This window comes from Centruroides sculpturatus, unplaced genomic scaffold (genome assembly GCF_000671375.1).
Source record: "Centruroides sculpturatus isolate CEXI.00-Female unplaced genomic scaffold, Cexi_2.0 scaffold91, whole genome shotgun sequence".
NCBI classification, from domain to species: domain Eukaryota; kingdom Metazoa; phylum Arthropoda; class Arachnida; order Scorpiones; family Buthidae; genus Centruroides; species Centruroides sculpturatus.
Window position 1 is genome coordinate 1 of NW_019384299.1, and position 20271 is coordinate 20271.

At 28.9% G+C, this 20271-nt stretch overlaps 1 protein-coding gene across 1 annotated transcript in view; it reads left to right on the forward strand.

Moving 5' to 3' along the window:
- Nucleotides 1-566: 566 nt before the first annotated feature.
- The window catches only part of LOC111630627 (cadherin-related tumor suppressor-like), a gene marked incomplete at its 5' end in the record, with an annotated part of 41011 nt that continues 21306 nt past the window's right edge, over nucleotides 567-20271 (forward strand). The window contains 5 exons of the mRNA XM_023374794.1: nucleotides 567-1659; nucleotides 4024-4204; nucleotides 6809-7062; nucleotides 9662-11347; nucleotides 18616-18855. Of these exons, the coding sequence (XP_023230562.1) occupies nucleotides 567-1659; nucleotides 4024-4204; nucleotides 6809-7062; nucleotides 9662-11347; nucleotides 18616-18855 (3454 nt within the window). The remainder of the gene's footprint in view (nucleotides 1660-4023; nucleotides 4205-6808; nucleotides 7063-9661; nucleotides 11348-18615; nucleotides 18856-20271) is intronic.

Sequence of the window (20271 nt, forward strand, 5' to 3'; positions counted from 1 at the left end):
CCACCAGTTTACACCTCCACCATCTATCCTCAAAGGTAAAGTGCAAATAAAACTACATTTTTTTATCAATTATTATTCTATTATGGTTATTTATACATTTCAACTATAAAATGCATTTTTCAGTGATTTCCTTACTATAGTTTTTTTTTTTTTTCAATGTACTACTTAGCTTTAATTTGAGTGTGTTTTTCGTGTTGGAACGAATTATTTGGTTTTACATGTAATTGTATGGGGAAAAAGGATTCACCTTACGACATTTTCATGATACGATCTGTTTCGGAATGGATTAATTTCGTATCCTGAGGTACCACTGTAATTATTTTATTATAAAAGGAAAGTATAATATGCCATATTATGTAATCTCAAGTTTCACCATCAAAATGTTATTGATATAACTCATAGATTATTGGATACATTCAAAAATTAAAGACTTATTCTTTGTAAATTAATAATTGCATTTACTATTTATTTATTGAGTAATTTAATTTCTATTTTTTCTCATATGTTTCGAAACAATTCAATTATTTATATTTGTAACTTAAACTACTATTTTTTATTAAGGTGAAAATGGAAATATTTTCTTCAATATCTTGGAAGGAGACAATCAGCAGCAGTTTGCGGTTACATCTAACGGAACTATTTTTACCACTAAACCGCTCGATCGTGAAACCCAATCTTTCTACAGTCTTATTCTTAGTGCCACTGATCGGGCGTTGCCCGAAGAAAGACGGTTATCCAGCACGGTTCAAGTGACAATCATCTTAAAAGACGTAAATAACATGTCTCCCGAATTTGTCACTCCAAACAAAACTTCGATATTGGAAAATGTTCCTATAAACACTGTAATTATGGCGGTCAAGGCCATTGATCGAGATGAAGGTAGAAACAGTTACATAGAGTACAGTCTAGCTCCTCACTCCGATAGAAAATTCACTCTGAGTCCCGTAGATGGGCTGTTGAGAGTAAACAGTTCCTTAGACAGAGAAATAAAATCTCAATATGAAGTGACCGTCATTGCTAAAGATAGAGGTCATCCTCCAAGATTTGCTTCCATAAACATAGTCATCGACATCCTAGACGAAAATGACAACAGCCCGGTATTTGATCCAAAACAGTACAGCACCTCTGTTTCGGAGAATGCCAGCATCGGCCTCAGTGTTTTACAGATATCTGCATCAGACAGGGATGATGGATTAAACGGACAAGTTCGTTATTCCATCGTAGCCGGTGACACCAATCATGATTTCCAGCTTAGTGAAGATACGGGAATCATACACGTAAGCAAAAACTTAGATTACGAGAGGAAGAATCATTACTTATTAATAGTGCAAGCAGAAGATAACGGTAACGACGTACATTACGACACTGCCACCGTCACAATTGTTGTTACGGATATTAATGACAATCCGCCAACGTTCTTAGATTCTCCTTATGAAATTCATATTTTAGAGAATGCTCAATCGCTTCCTACTTATCTAGTGACTTTAAGTGCTTACGATGCTGATTTATTGCCAAATAACAGGCTGCATTACTTAATTAAAGATGGTGATAAAAGTCTTTTTCAAATCAACTCGACAAGCGGAGAAATAACTGTGCAGAAATCATTAGATAGAGAAGTACAGGCAGAATATGTTTTGACAATATTGGCCGTTGATTCAGGTAATTTATATAGTATCATTTTATTTTCTTAAATGAAACTAATTTATTTCATTTATTATGTGTTTTTTTTATTAACAAGTAATAAGTCCTTCAAGCTTTTCAGCCCTCTGACTATGAGCTGAAAGATTTAAAACTACTTGGAACTGAATGTAATTGTTTCAATTGTCCAATAAGTGATAAATTATACAAAGATACTTTATAGAAATATTAAGGATTTGAAATGATGTATATTTCTAGTTAATGAAGTTTACATAAAAATAACAATTTATAAATCTCTCTCACTCTTAAGTAGTTATGCTTACTTATTGTTGGTAAATATTATATTGGGTGCACAGTGAAATTCTTATACAGTGATGTGTAAGTGACACAATGTACGATAAGCAATTATATATTGAGTGGTTTAGTGGTGTTCCATTTTTACCACTAAACCATTCAGTTGTGAAACCCAATCTTTCTATAGTCTCATTCTCAGTGCCATCAGTCAATATACAGTAATGAATACAACACAAAGTCATAGGAAAATGAGAATACATGTGTTATAAATAAACATGAGAAATGAATGAGAAAACACAAATGAGCACGTGAAAAATACAAATTTTATTGTCTGTGCCTAACATACATTAGCAGTTCATGAATGCCGGATGTCCTTTTGTATTAATTAAATTGGTCAGACTCTATGACTCTAATTGATTTGTTTTCTGTATCATGAATCATTTTCAAGATAAGAGTGCTAACTTTTAAATGCATGTATAAGAACTTTACTATGCACACTGTATTTGCATATTATTAGGTCCAGATAACAAGGGTCTATCATCAAATTATAATTTATTAAAATGCTAAACCATTGAAATTTTTAATTTAATCTTTATCTAACCCTCTGTATTTTAGATTCCCAAAATATTACTTCTCATCAGATTGAGCTACTTTATTATTGATTTTATTTATATATATTTGTGGCTTCTAGGAAACAATAGGACATGGTGATTTGTCTGAGTTATATTCACTTTTGGAATATTAAAATTAAATTAATTAATTTATTTATAATCATTATATTTTACAAGAGATGGCAGACTTCTGCCAAATTACTTAGTAAAAATTTAGCCTCATAGTCCAATAAAGAATCCAGCTATCTGTTTGGCATATTCACTTCTCTTGGCATTTATATATTGTTATACAAAAAATAATCACACAATTGACATTTTTAAAAGGAATTTCATTCTCCTTCCAATTATATTAGAAAACAGTCGCTAATAACAAATTTATTAAAATAAAATTGACGATGCGCATACAACCATTTGCTGCCACAAGAGCATACCAAATTAAAGCATCTGGTTGTTGATGTCAGTGCTGGTAGCAGTAAAGAAATATTTATGAACTTGTAAACATATAATTAATTGTTTTAGATAACAATGTCAACATTTATTTTTCATTATTTAAATAAATCAATAATATAAAAATAAATTTATTCTCTTTGGTCAAAGATGATAAAATATTTATAACTCCATGCATTTAACAATTATATATTCTTTATGAAGACATGAATTTCATCATCAATAAGAAAAAGTAAAACCAGAAATTGACAGAAAAATCATCCATCAACTATGATAAATTACTAAACGTTTGGGATTTGAAAACAATTTTAAAGTTAAAATTCCCTACACATTTCAATTATGTGCAGTACACGAAATTAAAATTTTGTTCCCTTCGCATTTACATAGAATTAGCTCAAACTATGTTCACACTGACATACCAATAACTGCAGAGTCGTTACGAACGACCAGTTTGACCAGTTTCTACAAAGTTTGCAAAACTCTTCCAATAATCTAACTATATTTGTATGAAACAGTAATGTTTGTCTTTCATAAATTGAAAACGGTTCGACTTCTGACAGATACCCAAGTTCGTTTGTTCGCAGACAACTAGAAAGTTTTCATAATAAATATTGACAATGATGTAGAATAAATGTCGGCTCTTTTTTTTTATTACTCTGACGTCTGAAGAAATTGTATAAATGTCTGCTCGTTTCAATTTATATTTGTTTACTTTGTCTCTATAAATGTAGCTTTCGTAGTATTTTCTAATAAAAAGTGGTAGATGTTCTGTTTAATGTTCCATCCTTTCTTAACAGTCATCTCTGCCTGGGAGGTTGATGACACAAATTTCCACTAATTCCCTGCTGCAGTCCTCATAAGACACGCATCCAATCTTCAATGTCACTAGTCCAATTTATTCTGTCTTCATCCTCATATATAACCTGTATTTTCATAAATTTTGTTAATAAAATAAAATATAAATCAAATTATAATTTAACAAAATGCCAAACCATTGAAAAAAATAATTAATTTTAAAAAATTTTATTTTCAGGAACACCTAGGCAGACTGGCACAGGTACGGTAACTGTAATTGTGAACGATGTAAATGATAACAAACCAGTGTTTGATAAAGAAAAATACATGGTTACCGCAATGGAAAACCTTCCAGTTAATTCACCCGTAATTACGATAACTGCCGTTGATGCCGATACTGGCAGAAATGGCTTGATTAGGTAAGATATCAGATTAATATTAAATAATCTTGTATGTAAATGCTTAATAATAATTACAGACAATATTTTTTTATTAACAATACTCATTGTTAATAAAAAATATTGTCTGTAATTATTATTAAGAAGCAAACAAAGAAGCAAAGTGGCTATCTCATCATTGTATACTACAAAATGTACAGTATCTTTCCACATTATCTATCTCATTGTGTAAGCAACAACAGCATCTTAATAGAAATGTTAACATCTGTTAATTATTATAAATTTGATCCCAGAAACAATTGTCAGCAAAGAGTACTGCTTTTGTAAACTTTCTTATGGAAGTGTGCACAAAGTTATAGCAAACAGTCTACAGTTTATGATATTCACCATATAACAAGTTAATGCAGGAAGTTCTTCAGTATGAAAAGACTTTAGAGACACTTTTCACACTTTTCCGTCATCCAAATTTTAATAAAATAAACATTTTCGGCTTGTTCGATAGGCCTTCTTCAGGTTAAATGTTACAGAATGTAATTTAAACCGAGATTATAATTTTAGAATAAAATATTCTAATCAAGCAACCTGAAAACATTTGTTTTACTAAAATTTGTGTGCTGAAAAAGTGTAAAATGTACCTTTAAAGTTTCTTATCTGTATAAAAATGTTTTTATACTACAACTTTTCTCTTACAAAACAAATTTCTCTACACATTTAAATAATATTTGTTTCAACTATTTTTGTTTTAGATTTTTAAAGTATATACATTTGTTTCAGTATTATTTATACAAAAGTACTAATAATTGAAGGCATTTTATTTGAATATATTCCATTAAAAAAAGATGTTAAATGTTAATAATTAATTTATTAATCAGTAAAACTTAAACAGTTATATTTTGTTATCGTGAAATATATCAAAATATCATCATGAATTTACCTCGGAATTTATTTTTTTCTGTTTTATATAGTTATAATTATTTTTAAAATCAGTGATATATATAGTAAACAGTCTATTTGATATAAATCTATAATAGTTTGTATAACGTGTACACACCAAAATATAAAGCATGCAAGGATGAACTATCCATTGGTTACTTGGCTGAACTAACCGACGCACCTTTAACAGTGGATGAAGTTTAAAGAATGCTAACGTGTTTGATCCAGTTAATGGATCGTCTTCAAGTTTGGACAGTCAAAAGCATAATCTACTTTCAGAATATACTTTCAATCATCCATGATATAAAATGGCCCATTAATCGGGTCAAAAACATTAGCATTCTTTAAACTTCACCCACTGTTAAAGGTGCATTGGTTAGTTCAACTGTAAAGCACGTATAACAAATAGACTGAAGTAATTCAGATGGTAATATACCTATCTATATAAGATAATACTCTGTTGCTTTATATTTGAACAAGTTAGAATATCCATGACTGTTAAAAATTTAACTGTCTTCTAAAAGCTGGAATTTTTGGTTAGATTATACAAACACTTTTACGTCCTGTAAATCGGGCAAAAAACATTTGTTTGGTGTAAAGTTAATGCTGGAAACATATAAAAAGTATGCTTGTATAGTTTTGGTACTTAAATTGTCAACAAGGACTTATAAATAAATTGTACTTAAATTGTCAACATATAACATTTATAAGTCCTTGTTGACAATTTAAGTACAAAACCTATACGATAAGGACACAAAGGCATAAATTTCAGTATGTATCTATAATTTAACTGTCAAAAATTCTGTATACAGAAAAACTGCAAGTGTTCAAATAAATATCATAAATTATCAAAGAATAGATAGATAATATTTAAACATTATGTTAGCATTTATGTATGATCTATTATACTTATTCATGTAATGTCCTTTATAAATTATTTATAGAAGATGACGTTCTGACTTTATTGACTGTCAGTTTTCTCTTTATAAATGATCTTTCCTCCATTGATTTTTTTTTTTAATTTTAAAAAAGAAAATACAAAGAATAAGATTCAAATTTTATAAAATAGTGTAAATTATATTTTTAAAAAAGTTTTAAATTTAATTTTATGCAACTTTTCCTAGATAAATTCTGAAAATTTTATTTTTATTTCTGGATTTTAAATATATAGATCAATTAGATAGCATCTAAACAATGGTAACTCATAAAGTTGTTAATCAAGGATACTTTCAACTTGTTATTCATGTTTTTAAATTCTTGAAACAGATAATTTATTTATTATCTTACTACTATAAAATACAGTATATATTGCTTGGCAATAAAAGTAGTTTATTTTTAATGATTTATTATGTGTAATAAATGTGTAATAAATATTTTACTCTGAATACGGAGCATCTTATTGCATTATTTTATATCAATTTTAAAGTGTTTTTAAGACAGTTTCTTCTTTCTTTAGGGTTATATGATGCGGAGTCATACCCCGATTTCTAACAGCCACTTTTTCTACTTAACCAATCTTCATCTCTCAATCTTCTCTTCATCATGTCAATCTCTACATTTTCAATCCATCTTCTCATAGGTGTTTTCTCTTTTTCACCTTAATTTATTAAATTATTTTTAAAACTAATAACTGATAAATCTCTAATTAATAACTTAATAAACAAATATATTTATTAACTTTTCTAATTAAAGGTATTCGCTCAAGGGCGAGCATCACGACATATTTGCCGTTGACCCGTTTACCGGAACAATTTTAACGAAAGTAGTATTAGATCACGAAGAGAGAGACAAATATCAAGTTATACTCGTCGCACAAGACAGCGGAATGATGATAGAAAATTCTGCCAGTGTCGTCGTTACAATTCTAGTTGGCGACGAAAATGATAATCAACCGCAGTTTGCCAAAGATAGTTATACAATTTACATTCCCGAAATGGCCGTAGGAGGTAAATAAAATTTTGAATTAAAAACTGTTATATATATTATATATTATTGATATTAATATATATAAACACCTGCAATTAATTCTAAAAAATTTAATTTACTCAATTCTCATTAACTCATTTCTTTAAACAATAAAGTAACCCACTTTATCTTTTTTGTGACTTAATTTACAATGAGTCAAGTTCACTTTTATAAGAATATTCAATAATCCTGTCTGTCAAACAGTAATTTTTATACAGTTTTCTAGAAAATTAAATAAAGGATATTGTCAACAAATAGAAAGAATACAGAAGAAAACAATATTTTAATAATTGTGTTATTATTTATTGAATATTAACCTAAGCAGATTAATTTCCTTAGAATACACTTGCTATAATTTATAATTCAAAGATGAAGTCCTTATATGCTCCTTAACTTAGTAACCCTTATATATTATGAATTATAACTTATTTAAACCATTTTTTGAATAAATTAAGCATTCCAGATAATAATTGGGAAATATTACCAAAAGAATGTAAAGACAAGTTGTCCTTACTAACTCCCACTAGAATTTAAAGAAGGAATTACAATTACATGTAGGAGTGTCATTGATTTCTGTTATTAACATAATACATTATAAGATTACTTTTTAAATTTAAATTTGATGGAATTCCAAGAAATATAGGTTAATTCAAATATAAACATATTTACGGTATACTCCTACGGAAGTTTTGTTTGATAGGTCTGTTAATCGAAAGCATAGATAGAGTGGACAGCAAATAAAAACTATTTCTTAAAACTTAAATTAACTTGTCTCTTATATGGAATAAATATAGTAATTACTTATCTTATAAGCCAGAAGTTTATTAAAACTGGTTTTTATTGCAAATGTATATAAAGGAAACAAATAATGGAACAGTTTTTTGATAAATTTCTTGTGTAAATAATAAATTAATCCATCTAAATTAATGAAAATAATTATTTAAAAGACTAGAATTTTTCTATTTTGACAATTTTCCTTTCAATGCCTCAATTTTGATTGAAAATAGTGACGACGCCTACAAAAATAAAAATTCCATTGTGGCCATTTCTTTGAATTTCTCTATAATTTATTATTATTAATATGTTTTTCCATTTATATTTTGAACTTTTGAGAATTAGTGTTTTTATTATTAATTTACTTAAAAATAAAATAATAATGCAGATAATATAACTCATCTAGAAATGCTATATCTGTTCAATTTATATCAATAAGTATGTATTTAGACTGTATTTCATACTCTATAATATAATCTGTTCGTACATTCCAACTGCTCCGGTTCTATAGAATATTATCCGTCTAATGAATTTTATCTGAACATTGTTGCATGTCCGAGTAGGTTTCTTTAGAAAAGAATTTGAACCTGTAATTTCAAACCATTCATGTTTCAAGAAAAATTCTTTTCTAGAAATATAAAATTTATAATTTAGTATGCCATACTAGTGAACATAATGCTTTCAAATCTCTATTAGACAGTTGTTTAAAGCTATGTAGTATATACGGCAAGTCCTTGCTTAACGTTAGTAGGTTCTCAGAAACTGCAATTTTGTATGAAACGAGAAATAATGAAACCATAGGCTAAATGATAAAAACAAGATATAATTTGGTTAATATTATGTTAATTGGAATGTGTTTGCAACCTCCAGCATTTATTTTCCATCTCAAAGAATCAATTTTACTGTTTATATAGAAAATTAAGCAAGAATAATTGTAAATGATTACAAATGTACTTGTATCTTTCCTGAATGACATCATAATGAGACAGCTGGAAATATTAACATAACCAAAAAGTTACTTGATAATTTCGGCAAGATTATTTGGCGTAATCAATTAAAATTCAGTTACAAGTTGTTGTTCATAAGATTTTAATCGAGTAATATTTATAATTGTTAGTTTGTTGCAATTTTTTATCAAAAAGTAAATCATTCGTATGTTATATGATTTCAGCACATTGAGAATAAATTGTAAGAAGATCTTTTCATAAATCTAGCAGAAATAACACTTTTTACCAACCATAAAGTTAGAAATTAATTTTTTTGATTAATTATTCATGTGTAAAACCAATTAAAATTAGATTTAATTCAAAATTCTTTATTGTATAAATATTTTATGTTAGAGCATTTTCAATCAATCTTAGTATCACAATTATTTATGCTGAATGGATCGATTAAAGCTGGATCAAAGTCTGCATCAAGCAATACCTGATATAAATTTCTGTAGTTTTCTTAAACACATAAAGGATAGTCTAAGTCATTTAGTCATTGTAAAGTCCAAATTGCTATCTTATTCAAATATTCTATTAGTTAGAAACTTTGTCTAATAAATAAGTTGCATGCCTTAACAAATTTAATTTATAATATATATTCATAAATGTATTTAGAACACATAAAATAACTTAAAACACAGTTAATTAACTTTTGGATTATTGTATATTTAATAAGTAAACAATAGTTCAGAATAAATAACAATTATTATATCCATAACCTTAAATTATTCTTTAAATTTTATAAAAGAAAATTTAAATATATACAAAGTTAAAATTTAAGAACAGTAATGTTAATGTTCTTATCATTACCTTATAGGTCACTTTGTGTTTGGTGCTCATGCCGAAGATCATGATGTCGGTCTGAACAGTCGTCTGGTGTATCATCTCTCCGGAACCGATGCTGATAAATTTCAAATTAATCAAGATACGGGTGTTTTGAAATTAATTCAAAAAATGGTTAACAGATCCGAAGGATATCATTTAGAAATTCATGCTACTGATAGTGGAAATGTTCCTCTTTCATCCAGTATTAATGTGGAAGTTTTTTTGCGTCCCCTTCATCTTTTTCCTTATTTTCATCCCGGTGTGCACAATTTTGTTCTCCAAGAAACAACAAAGGATGCTCTTCTCACCACGGTACAAGCATCATCTAGAAAAATGGGAGAAAACGGTAAAATTACTTACCATATCGGAGGTGGAAATGTCGAAAATGTATTCTCGGTTAATCCTAATACTGGCGAGGTGTGGATTACTGAGGGATTAGATTATGAAGTTTTACCGAAATATGAATTATGGATAGAAGCTAGAGATAGCGATACTCCTCCTCTTTCAAGTGTTGTGAGGTTAGATATTGATATTACAGATGCAAATGATAATGCACCTATATTTGCTTTCGATGTCTATAATGCTACGATAATAGAAGAACAGAGTCCCCCACAGTTTGTTATTGGTGTAGAAGCTCACGATGCCGATAAAGGAGAGAATAGTGAAATAATTTATTTAATTCAGTCTACTGATGCCACTAATCCTTTCACTCTGGATGCTAAGACTGGTAAAATATATACAAATATGGTGCTCGATAGAGAAAGTATAGAAATATATAAATTAATTGTTCAAGCTTCTGATCGAGGCAATCCTCCGAAAACTGGTACAGCAACTGTTCTTGTAACTGTGTTGGATAAGAATGACAATCCTCCTCGCTTTACTAGACTTTTCAGTGTAAATGTTACAGAAAATGCACCTCTCGGTACTTTTGTTATTCAGGTTACATCTTCTGACAAGGATATCGACATGAATGCCAATGCTACTTACAGTTTTACAGAAAATCCCGGTGGAAAATTTCACATTGATCCCGTTTCTGGCAACGTAACAATTGTTGGATGGTTAGATAGAGAAGTTAAAGACGAATATTTGTTAAAAGTTGCCGCAGTCGATGGATCATGGAGAGCAGAAACACCCCTTACAATATCAATTCAAGACGTGAATGACAACGCGCCAAAATTCAGTAACAGTGTTTATGGTTTCAATATTGCAGAGCTTCAGAGAGCAGTATCATTTGTAGGACAAGTAACGGCTGTCGACCAAGACAAACAAGGCCCTAATTCAGTCATTAGTTACAATTTAAAGCGTCCCTCTGACTTATTTCGTATCGACCCTGCCAGCGGAGAAATAATGAGTAAACAAACCTTGCACTACAAGCATAGTTTGCATTATGCTGCTCCAGAAAACCAGCACATCTTGCGCGTCGTGGCTACAGATCATGGCCAACCGCCCATGTCTTCGGAAGTCGACGTTATAATTAATATCGTCGATTCTAACAATAATGCACCCATATTTGAAAAACCCTTTTATTTTTCACCATTACCACAAAATTCTGGAATTGGATTATCCGTGCTTAAAGTTACAGCAATAGATAATGAGGATACCGGTATCAATGCAGAAATAGAATACAATATAACAGGAGGAAATGGAACAAATTTCTTCAACATTCATAAAACAACAGGTAAATATTTGAATAGTTTATATTTAAAAATGATTTTTGATTAATTTTTTTCATCAGAGAAATTTATATATTATCTTATATAATGACAAATACCAACAAAAAATTTAATGCCACAATATTTGTGTGCATCCAGGTGGCAAGTAGATAAATAAGCAAGCCAAGAGTTTGTTTTGTATGAAACAAACTCTTGGCTTGCTTATTTATCTACTTGCCACCTGGATGCACATTGGCTCACTTACTTAGCTGCTTTCCACCTAGATTCATCTTTAATAAATAAATCTAGAAAAATAGAAAGTAAACTTTCTTAGCAAACAAGAAATTTAAATTGTTCTAAAAGTATAGTTTATCTTAAAAAAATTGTCTTATTTTTTACGTTTACTTAACTAGAAGTCACATTTGTTTCAAATAGTGCAGAATTTATCATATTAAACATCTCAAGAACTGATATATATTATTTAAATGCAGCATTAAACAATTGAAGAGCTAATATATATTAGCTAAATGCTGCACATTCCATGCAATATATTGTGTGGAATGATTTGCTTCTTGGCGATTGCTAGATGTTTCTTTAACACTTCTCTATATCTAGTTTTTGAATCCCATCAATTCTCTAACCAGCCATAAAATGGTAAAAAATTATTGAAATTTGTGCTATTAACATCAATATCTTCTAGTACCTCTTGCTGGTAAGTGAGTTCATACGTCTGCTTTTCCTTTGGTGTGAATCATATGATGCGCAATGAAAAATTTTACCTTTCACGTTTATCTAAATAAATTTTTGCAAATAAACTATGATTTAAAATTTCTACAATAGACACTCATCAGTAAGACTCATCTGAATAATAATAGTTAAAAAAATCATTATTTTTAACTAATATTGTTCAATTTTCAATAAAATAGTCCTTTAAAAATGTAAAAGCTTAGAAAAATGTGTTTATATTAACACATCTCTATTTTAATAATGCATCAACATAAAGAGTATAAATTTTTAATGTAATCATTTTTCTATATACTATACTAAAATATATCTAGAAAATTTTTTACTATTATAAAGTTAAATCGGAAATCAAATTTTTGAAGTAACGACTCTATATATGTTTTTCTTTTCGACTTTTGTTTGCTCTACAGGCTTTAAGTAGCCCTTTTTTTATGACCGTCACAAGCTCAGCTAGACTTACAACGAGGAACTGGGTGCCAGTACTTATGCCAAACAACCTATGAAAATTTTGAAAATTTATCCAGGATTCAAATCTGGATTCTTCATAATATCGGGCTAATGCTTCTGTCTTCTCTGCTATCTGATTGTTGATTTCAAACATACAATGACTAGGAGAAGAAAAATACTTCTCTATAACATCTTAATGTATTGCTTTCTGGTAAACTTGCAGTATATATTGCCATTTGATACATTGAAACTTTACAAGTCACACTTATTATACTTGAAACTTCAAATATATGTATACAGAAGGGTGCAAAAGTAGGTATACAATTGAGAATCTATTTGGTGTTCATTATTATTATTTTTATTATCTTTTATTAGTTCGTATTCCTTATTTTTGATTTAATTTGTGCATAAAAATAAATGTTTTTTCTTCCTATTTTCTCCCTGTATGTTTTTTTCCATAATAACAACTGTATATCTCCTTTTGCACTCCCTCCCTGTATATAACAAGTTCTATTAAGAAATAAAATTAATTTCTATCAGATCCAATTATCAAATTGTTAATTGGAGGAATTTACTATTAAAGATACAAATTTGCTTATTGATTTATTTTAGAATTTATTAGAATAATCTGGAAAAATTTTCATTATATTTAGTCGATTATATTGAATTATTGTGTAACAAAAGTATAATTTGTATTATTGTGAAATTGCTCCTAATGCTCTACACATTAGTGATGAAAATGTATGTCTGTTCTTGGTAAATTATTTCTTAACATCAAATAATATGACACTAAATATTTTAAAAAATCAAAATTGACAATAGAAACGAGTTCTACTTTTCTATAATGAAATTTGGACCCTATGCCCCCTGTAACTTTTAAACCACCTGTTGTAGAGTCAGGGAAGTAATTGGCAAGTTATAGATGTGTGGATTTTCCTAAGAATCCTGTATATTTAAATATTTTTAAAATATATGTATCTGTCGAATTTGTTTTGTCATTCCTTTTCCTTATATTTAACTCTATTAATTTGAATAACCTCATACAAAATTAATTCAAATTAGCAAAACCTGCACTGTATATTACTGTGTATGGCAGAATAATCATTGATAAAGGTTATTATAACATTAGTTGCCAGATATGCAATTTTCTCAGTTTTATAAGAGAACAGGAAACCTGTTTTAGGAAATATTAGTAGCGGCATGGCACTCTTAATAAGAGCAGGAAATAGAGAATGTACGACCCTACTGTTAAGAAAATTGAATTTATTTATGGAATACCTGGATTTCGACACTTCTAAGAGAATGCGCTTTAATTCATTTATCCTACCATCATCCCATTACATTCATCTCAACCTTCCTCCTCCAAAGATGCGGCATACAAAAACTATCAAGTTAATGTCACTAAAGATATTTTGCCTCTCAAATCTTACTTTTTCTAATAAATTCTATATGTGTAATTTAACATAGTTTAGATTATATCAAATTTAAAATGAAATATTTTATTATTTTTATTTTTATTTTAAAAACTGTCAGTATAAGTACAGTAAAATATGTTAAATTGCTTCTCCTTTATAGCACTTAACATACAACTGACACTCATATAAAGTATAAACTTTTCTTTCTTGACAAACTGGATGGATGGAGGGTCGACAGGTCTAACCTTTGCTGACACGTTCAATTATTTTAATTAACTAATCCATCCGTGGAGGTTACGCTCGTCGACCTCTCATCAATAAAGGTTTAAACATTGCATTTAAATGATTAAATAAAACGTTTTTTGTTCTGTTTGGCTTCCGACTTAACTTTTTGTCTCTGAATTCAACTTATATTTTAAATTTCTTAATTAATGTAAAGAAAAAGTTTCATTTGTAGAATGTTCTGCTACTTGACAAGTGCAAAAATATCTTGCTTCTTACAAGTAACGAAAGCTAATTAGTACATTAACATCAGTAGTAAATTAACACGATATTCAATTATCGATAAAGTGAAGATTAACAATTTACTTTTCAGTCTAATTTCGAGATTAATTATTTTATATCTGTATTATTAGATATTAGTCAGGGCTATAGTGGAGGGTATCATATGCCTTGTTTAGAAATTTGTTATACAATACTTCATATAAGCAGGACCATCGAGAGCTCGTATAGGACCTGGGGTAGAGCCCTGCCCCTTTTGCCACTTATTTTTCAACAAATAAAATACATAGAATACTTCTTTAAAATTGCCTTTTTATTAATAAAGATTTCTGTTAGTAAAAATAACATTAATTTTAATAATTTATAGGAATAGGGATCACTAAAGGCCTCTAAATTTTCTCTAAGTCTGGGAATAAATCCCTAGTTTCCCCATTCTTTATAACTTTACATATAAACATAGGAATTTTCATATATGATGAGATTATACAATGATAAATCGAAAGTATACTTTTTAAATCTCAATTAACCAAACCAACATCTTCCTATCTTACAAATAATTGCTCTTTTTCTCCTTTTTAATATTAATTATAAATGTCAAAGTAAAACAAATACGTAATATTTCTGCTGTGTTTAGAAATACAGCATTGATTATAATGGAAGAATTTAAATATTCAAGTTATTAATGATCATTTTAGATATATAAAGTCAGATTTTTAAATATTTTAAAGTAAAATTAATATTGTCAATTTACAAAAGGCAATTACAGTTTGAAATACATGAGCAATTTTGATGACGATAGATGAAGATCATTTTTACATTTTCTAAATAGCTGTAAATGGTCAAAATATTTTGACTAAAATGAAAATCGAACTCTCTTCTAATTAGATTATTGGAAGACATTCTTAACTAATTATATTTTGAATATTTTTCAAATTATTTAAACGTTACATTGTTAAAATCAACACAAACATTGCAGTGATAAAAACGTGATTATTATAAGACAATTCTGAAAGTCTTTGATTCTAATTATCCACCTATTTTTGTCTTTCATAAATTCTTGCAGGTTATTTTTCATTTCTTCTCAAAGATAGGATACCATGCCATTCGGTCATTAGGAACTTCTATCGGTAATTAGTTTTCATCTTAATCTTATTCAAATTATATGCACACTATTGCTACTGTTTTTTTTAAATACAGTATTGCTTTCTTTCGTCATTGTTCTGTTACTTTGTTATAAGTTCAAAGATTTTCATTTTACTTGCTTTGTATTTGGCTAATGAACTAGAAAATAATAAATGGGCATTTACAGCTGCAAAATTTATGGATGCTAATGATCACGAGCAAATTTATTACATTCGAAACTTTTGGTATTAAATACGGGATGAAGCGAAAATGGAGTTAGAAAGCATCAACATGTTTAGTTCTGGAACGTTTGCTGCCATCGCAGCCAATGAAAAACATTTTTGAAATTATTTTATATTAAATATCAATGTTTCTTTTAGAAAATAAATCGGCTTCTGTGATTCAATAGTTTGTTTTTCTTACTTCTTTCCTGTTTCATTTCTAATGCCTTTTTTTTTGACTCGCTCTGTATTATTCTGCATTATTATATTACTTTAGTGAGATATATTTATTGAAGGAATATTTTTTATAATAAACATCAAAGTTTTCTGAAAACTGCATTTAGTATCAAGCAAAACTTTGTTATTAAACTTGGAATTAAGAGTCAAGTTTAGTTGTAAAACTTCAAATACTATTAGATCCTGTAATGTATATTAAGAAAGCATTATTTCTGTCTATTAAACTTAGGTGAAATTAGAAAAGCAAATACTAATATCCCATCAGATTGAGAAAAATATAAGAGTTTAACAAACTCAATCAAATTATGATGATTGGAATTTTTAAATTATAGATCTAAAAATCTGGTATTTCTGAAATATTGACATTATTAGCAATGATAAATAGCATACTCACATAAGGAAAATGCAGGAAATGTCATTATGGGGGTCTAAAATGTAAATTTTGAGAATTTTGGGGTATCTATAAATATCCCCAAAGGCAACTCCACACATTTGATATTTGCCAAATGCCGAGCAAAACACTTGACCGATGCCAAGTGGTGCGGATGATTTATTCGTTACTAATATTTGCTATTTGCAGTTTCCCACTCCTTGTCGATATATTGTGCCGAATCGGCACTTATTTGGCAATCACAAATACCAAACGTGTGGAGTCACCTTAATATAAAAACTACTTTTTTTGGTATGAACAAACTTTTACTTGTATAACTAGTCTTTTTATTACTTTAATAGTTAATTAAGATTTAAAATAAATAGAAGATATTTGAAGCAACTGAAAATTCATTAATTTGGAGTAGATAATTTATTATTTCAAATCTTTAGATTTAATTAAGTTCTCAATCTTTAGTTCTGACAACTATTCTCAGTCAAAGGGTCATTACTCACAATTGATTTGCAGTAAATATATGAGGAGGAACCATAAAGAAAATCATTTTTATAAAATAGTTTTAAACAAAATGCTGATATGAGAACAAGGGGCTGATCATTAATTATGCATGCAATTTTGATCCACTTTTGACTCCCTTCCAACCCATTGTATATTTGGCAAACTCCCTTCCCATTAATTACATGGACTCCCTAATATTGATAATGTTTGCAGGATGCTTTTAACTGGCAATTTATTCACATGAACATTAGGCTAAGTATTAAGCCAATAATACTATTATAAAAGTTCTTGCATACAATGTCTTTACTCCCTCCCTCAAACTATATGTAATTAATGGACAATCCATAAAGTAAAATTTAGTATAATATGAACACTTTCATCTATACTATTGACACAGATAACAAATTTTGCACCCAATGCAAGACAGAGAATGAGACTTTAGAACTTAAATTATTATTTTGTAACAAATAGAATTATTTTGGAATTGGTGTTTCAACATTTCTTTAATTGTTAACGCCTAACAATAACAATTGAAACTCTTGTTACAGTTTAAGGGTGTCCGACATTACGACGCCATTTGGTAACACTTCAAATTTACTAAACTTTTTGTAAAAATAAATAATGTCTATATACTGTAGACATGCATTAAGATAGTACCCAAGATAGTTGCCTTGCTAAGCATTGCTGCAATCCTGATTCTGGAATGTCACTAGAGAGAGCCTCATAATAAAGAAGAATGTGTTTTACTTAATCTTGCACTTTCTCACAACACCAGAATTTTAGACTTTATACAGTGTACAAGTTTTGTTTACTCATAAATTTCTACTAACAAGCTTTATATACACACTATATGCAGTACACTGTTTCAAAGAAGCTTTAAAAAATACCTGAATATTAAAAATAAACGTTATTATTCCATTAAATTGGCTAAATTAAATAAGTCTTTTAACGCAAGAATTTTCAGGAGAGAAACTCAATTACTAGAAAAATGTTCCAAATAAGAATTTTTGTCACTAAATGCCATTATTTTGAAGTGTATTATCTAACACTTGGATGATAAGTCGACATAGAATTATCTTTATTACAAAATAAGCACTTCTAAGTAAAAAAAAATAATTAAATAATCAATTGTTTAGAAAATCTTATTCTATAGTAAAGTATGCAAAACTCCTAATATGGCTTTTCTTCTGTTTTATATAATTTTAACTGATTAATTATATAATATGCACAGTGTAAATTTAGTGTTTTTCGTGAAAAATCTTGGTATTTGTTTACTTGTTCTTGCGACAGTCATATAATATAATGGCTTTTACCTAACTGGCACCATAATTGGCTTAATCTGCGAGTGTGACATAACTGATACTCAGGTATAGCACATATATTCAATAATTTATTTAGAGTTTAATAAAATAAATGATCAGATATCAAGAATCTTGTGATGTCTCTAAAAGTTTGTTACAACACATTGAGGTATCATGAAAGCTGGATGCTTACTCTTGTTATAAGAGTAGCAACACGGACCTTTGAGAGCATCGTGTGATATCAACTCATTAATGAACAATCTCTGCAAATGAATTGGACCATGTTGGATGTTCTCATCACATTCTTGTTGATATACCCTAATAATAGCAATATATAATTATTCTTTCTTTAATACTATTTTGCTTTTATATTTATATGTAAAATTTAACAATTGTTTATTATTTATTATATTTATTTAGGTTGGATAACTGTGGCAAATCCATTATTGGGCCAGAAAGGACAATGGTATAATCTTAAAATCAATGCAGTAGATAAAGGTGTGCCTCCGAAGTCTTCAAAAGTAAACGTTCAGTTGGTCGTGACTGGAGAAAATAAGCATAGTCCTGTGTTCACTGCACTCAGTTATCAAGTTATCATTCCTGAAAACGAACCTTTACATTCAGAAATAGTCGCCGTCATGGCAACGGATAGCGATTCTGGTAATTATTTTGTGTGATGTTGTTCAAAAGTTTAAATATATTTAAGTTTATTAGTTAATATAACAGATATGTTGCTTGAAAGTAGAAAATTAAGCAAAAAATCTAAATTTCATAATAATAATAATAATATATAATAATGGTGAAATGCAAACTGGAGCATTTATCTATAGTTATATTTCAACTCCAATGCATGTAACTATATCTGAAATATCCAGCACAAATTATACTTACTAAAAATAATGAAAAACAAATGTTTTTGACAATTTTTAAATCATCATATTGAGGTAAAGCCAATCAAACATCAATATGAAAATTCAAACATCACGTGACTACTTAAAAATCATTGAAAATGTTTGATTTTTCATTATTGTAATAAGTATAGTTTGCACTGGATATTTCTAGTATAGTTATGTGTTGTAATTAATCCAGTTTTAATAGTACATATTCATTGTTATTTATCAACTCACAGGATGATGATTCACAGCATATTGCAGTGCAAGTATGTATCTGGAAGCACTTCAAATTCTCACCATCTATGTGCAGAATCATCACCATATACATAGTGTTCTAAAATGAATGCTACCATTTTAAATTACTGTAATTATGTTAATTATTTCCGAGAATTATGCAGCATACACCAGTTGACAGAGTAACCGTCTGAGTTTTGTCTCCATCTGCATTCAAATGTCTTGTCGTTTGTTACTTCTAGGAAGTGCTGATCAACTTTACAACAAAAATGATGACTTCACAATAAGGAAGGTGTTCTGCAGTTTGCAAAGTTGGAATCACTCATTGTCGTGCAACACAAGTAATCCGCAAGAGCTGTAAAGCTGTGGCTGCTATGGGAGGAGTGACAATGAAAATGCCTTAGTGATCATATGAAGAATTTGAATATCAGTTAGATGTATGCCATGCAACACGAGGCGTGTGCATTGAGAAAGTGTAATGGCCAAATGTGAAACTTGTATATGTTTTAATGTACATTACATTTCAGATAATAATTAATAATATAAAATGGTAGAATTATTTTTGGAAGACCTTTATATTTGCCATTTACAATAATGCTAACAAAGGCTAAATCAACAAATAACATCACTACAAATCCGATACAATATATAGCCACAAGCCAAGCAATGCCGTATGTCATTAGACTAGATATCAGCTATAATATTAAATAATTATGAAACAATTTGGTACTATTAATAGATGGCGCCTAACGCCTCCTTCTACCAAATTGTTTCATAATTTATTAATATTACAGCTGATATCTAGCTCGATGACCTACAGCATTGGTTGGCTTGTAGTTATAAAGGCTAATTCAGTGAATAGTTGTTATTCCAAAACATCGAGAAGCCTTCGCATAAGCACTGTTGATTAAGGCTAGTGAAATGAATTGAGGTACTCTCCTTGAAGTGC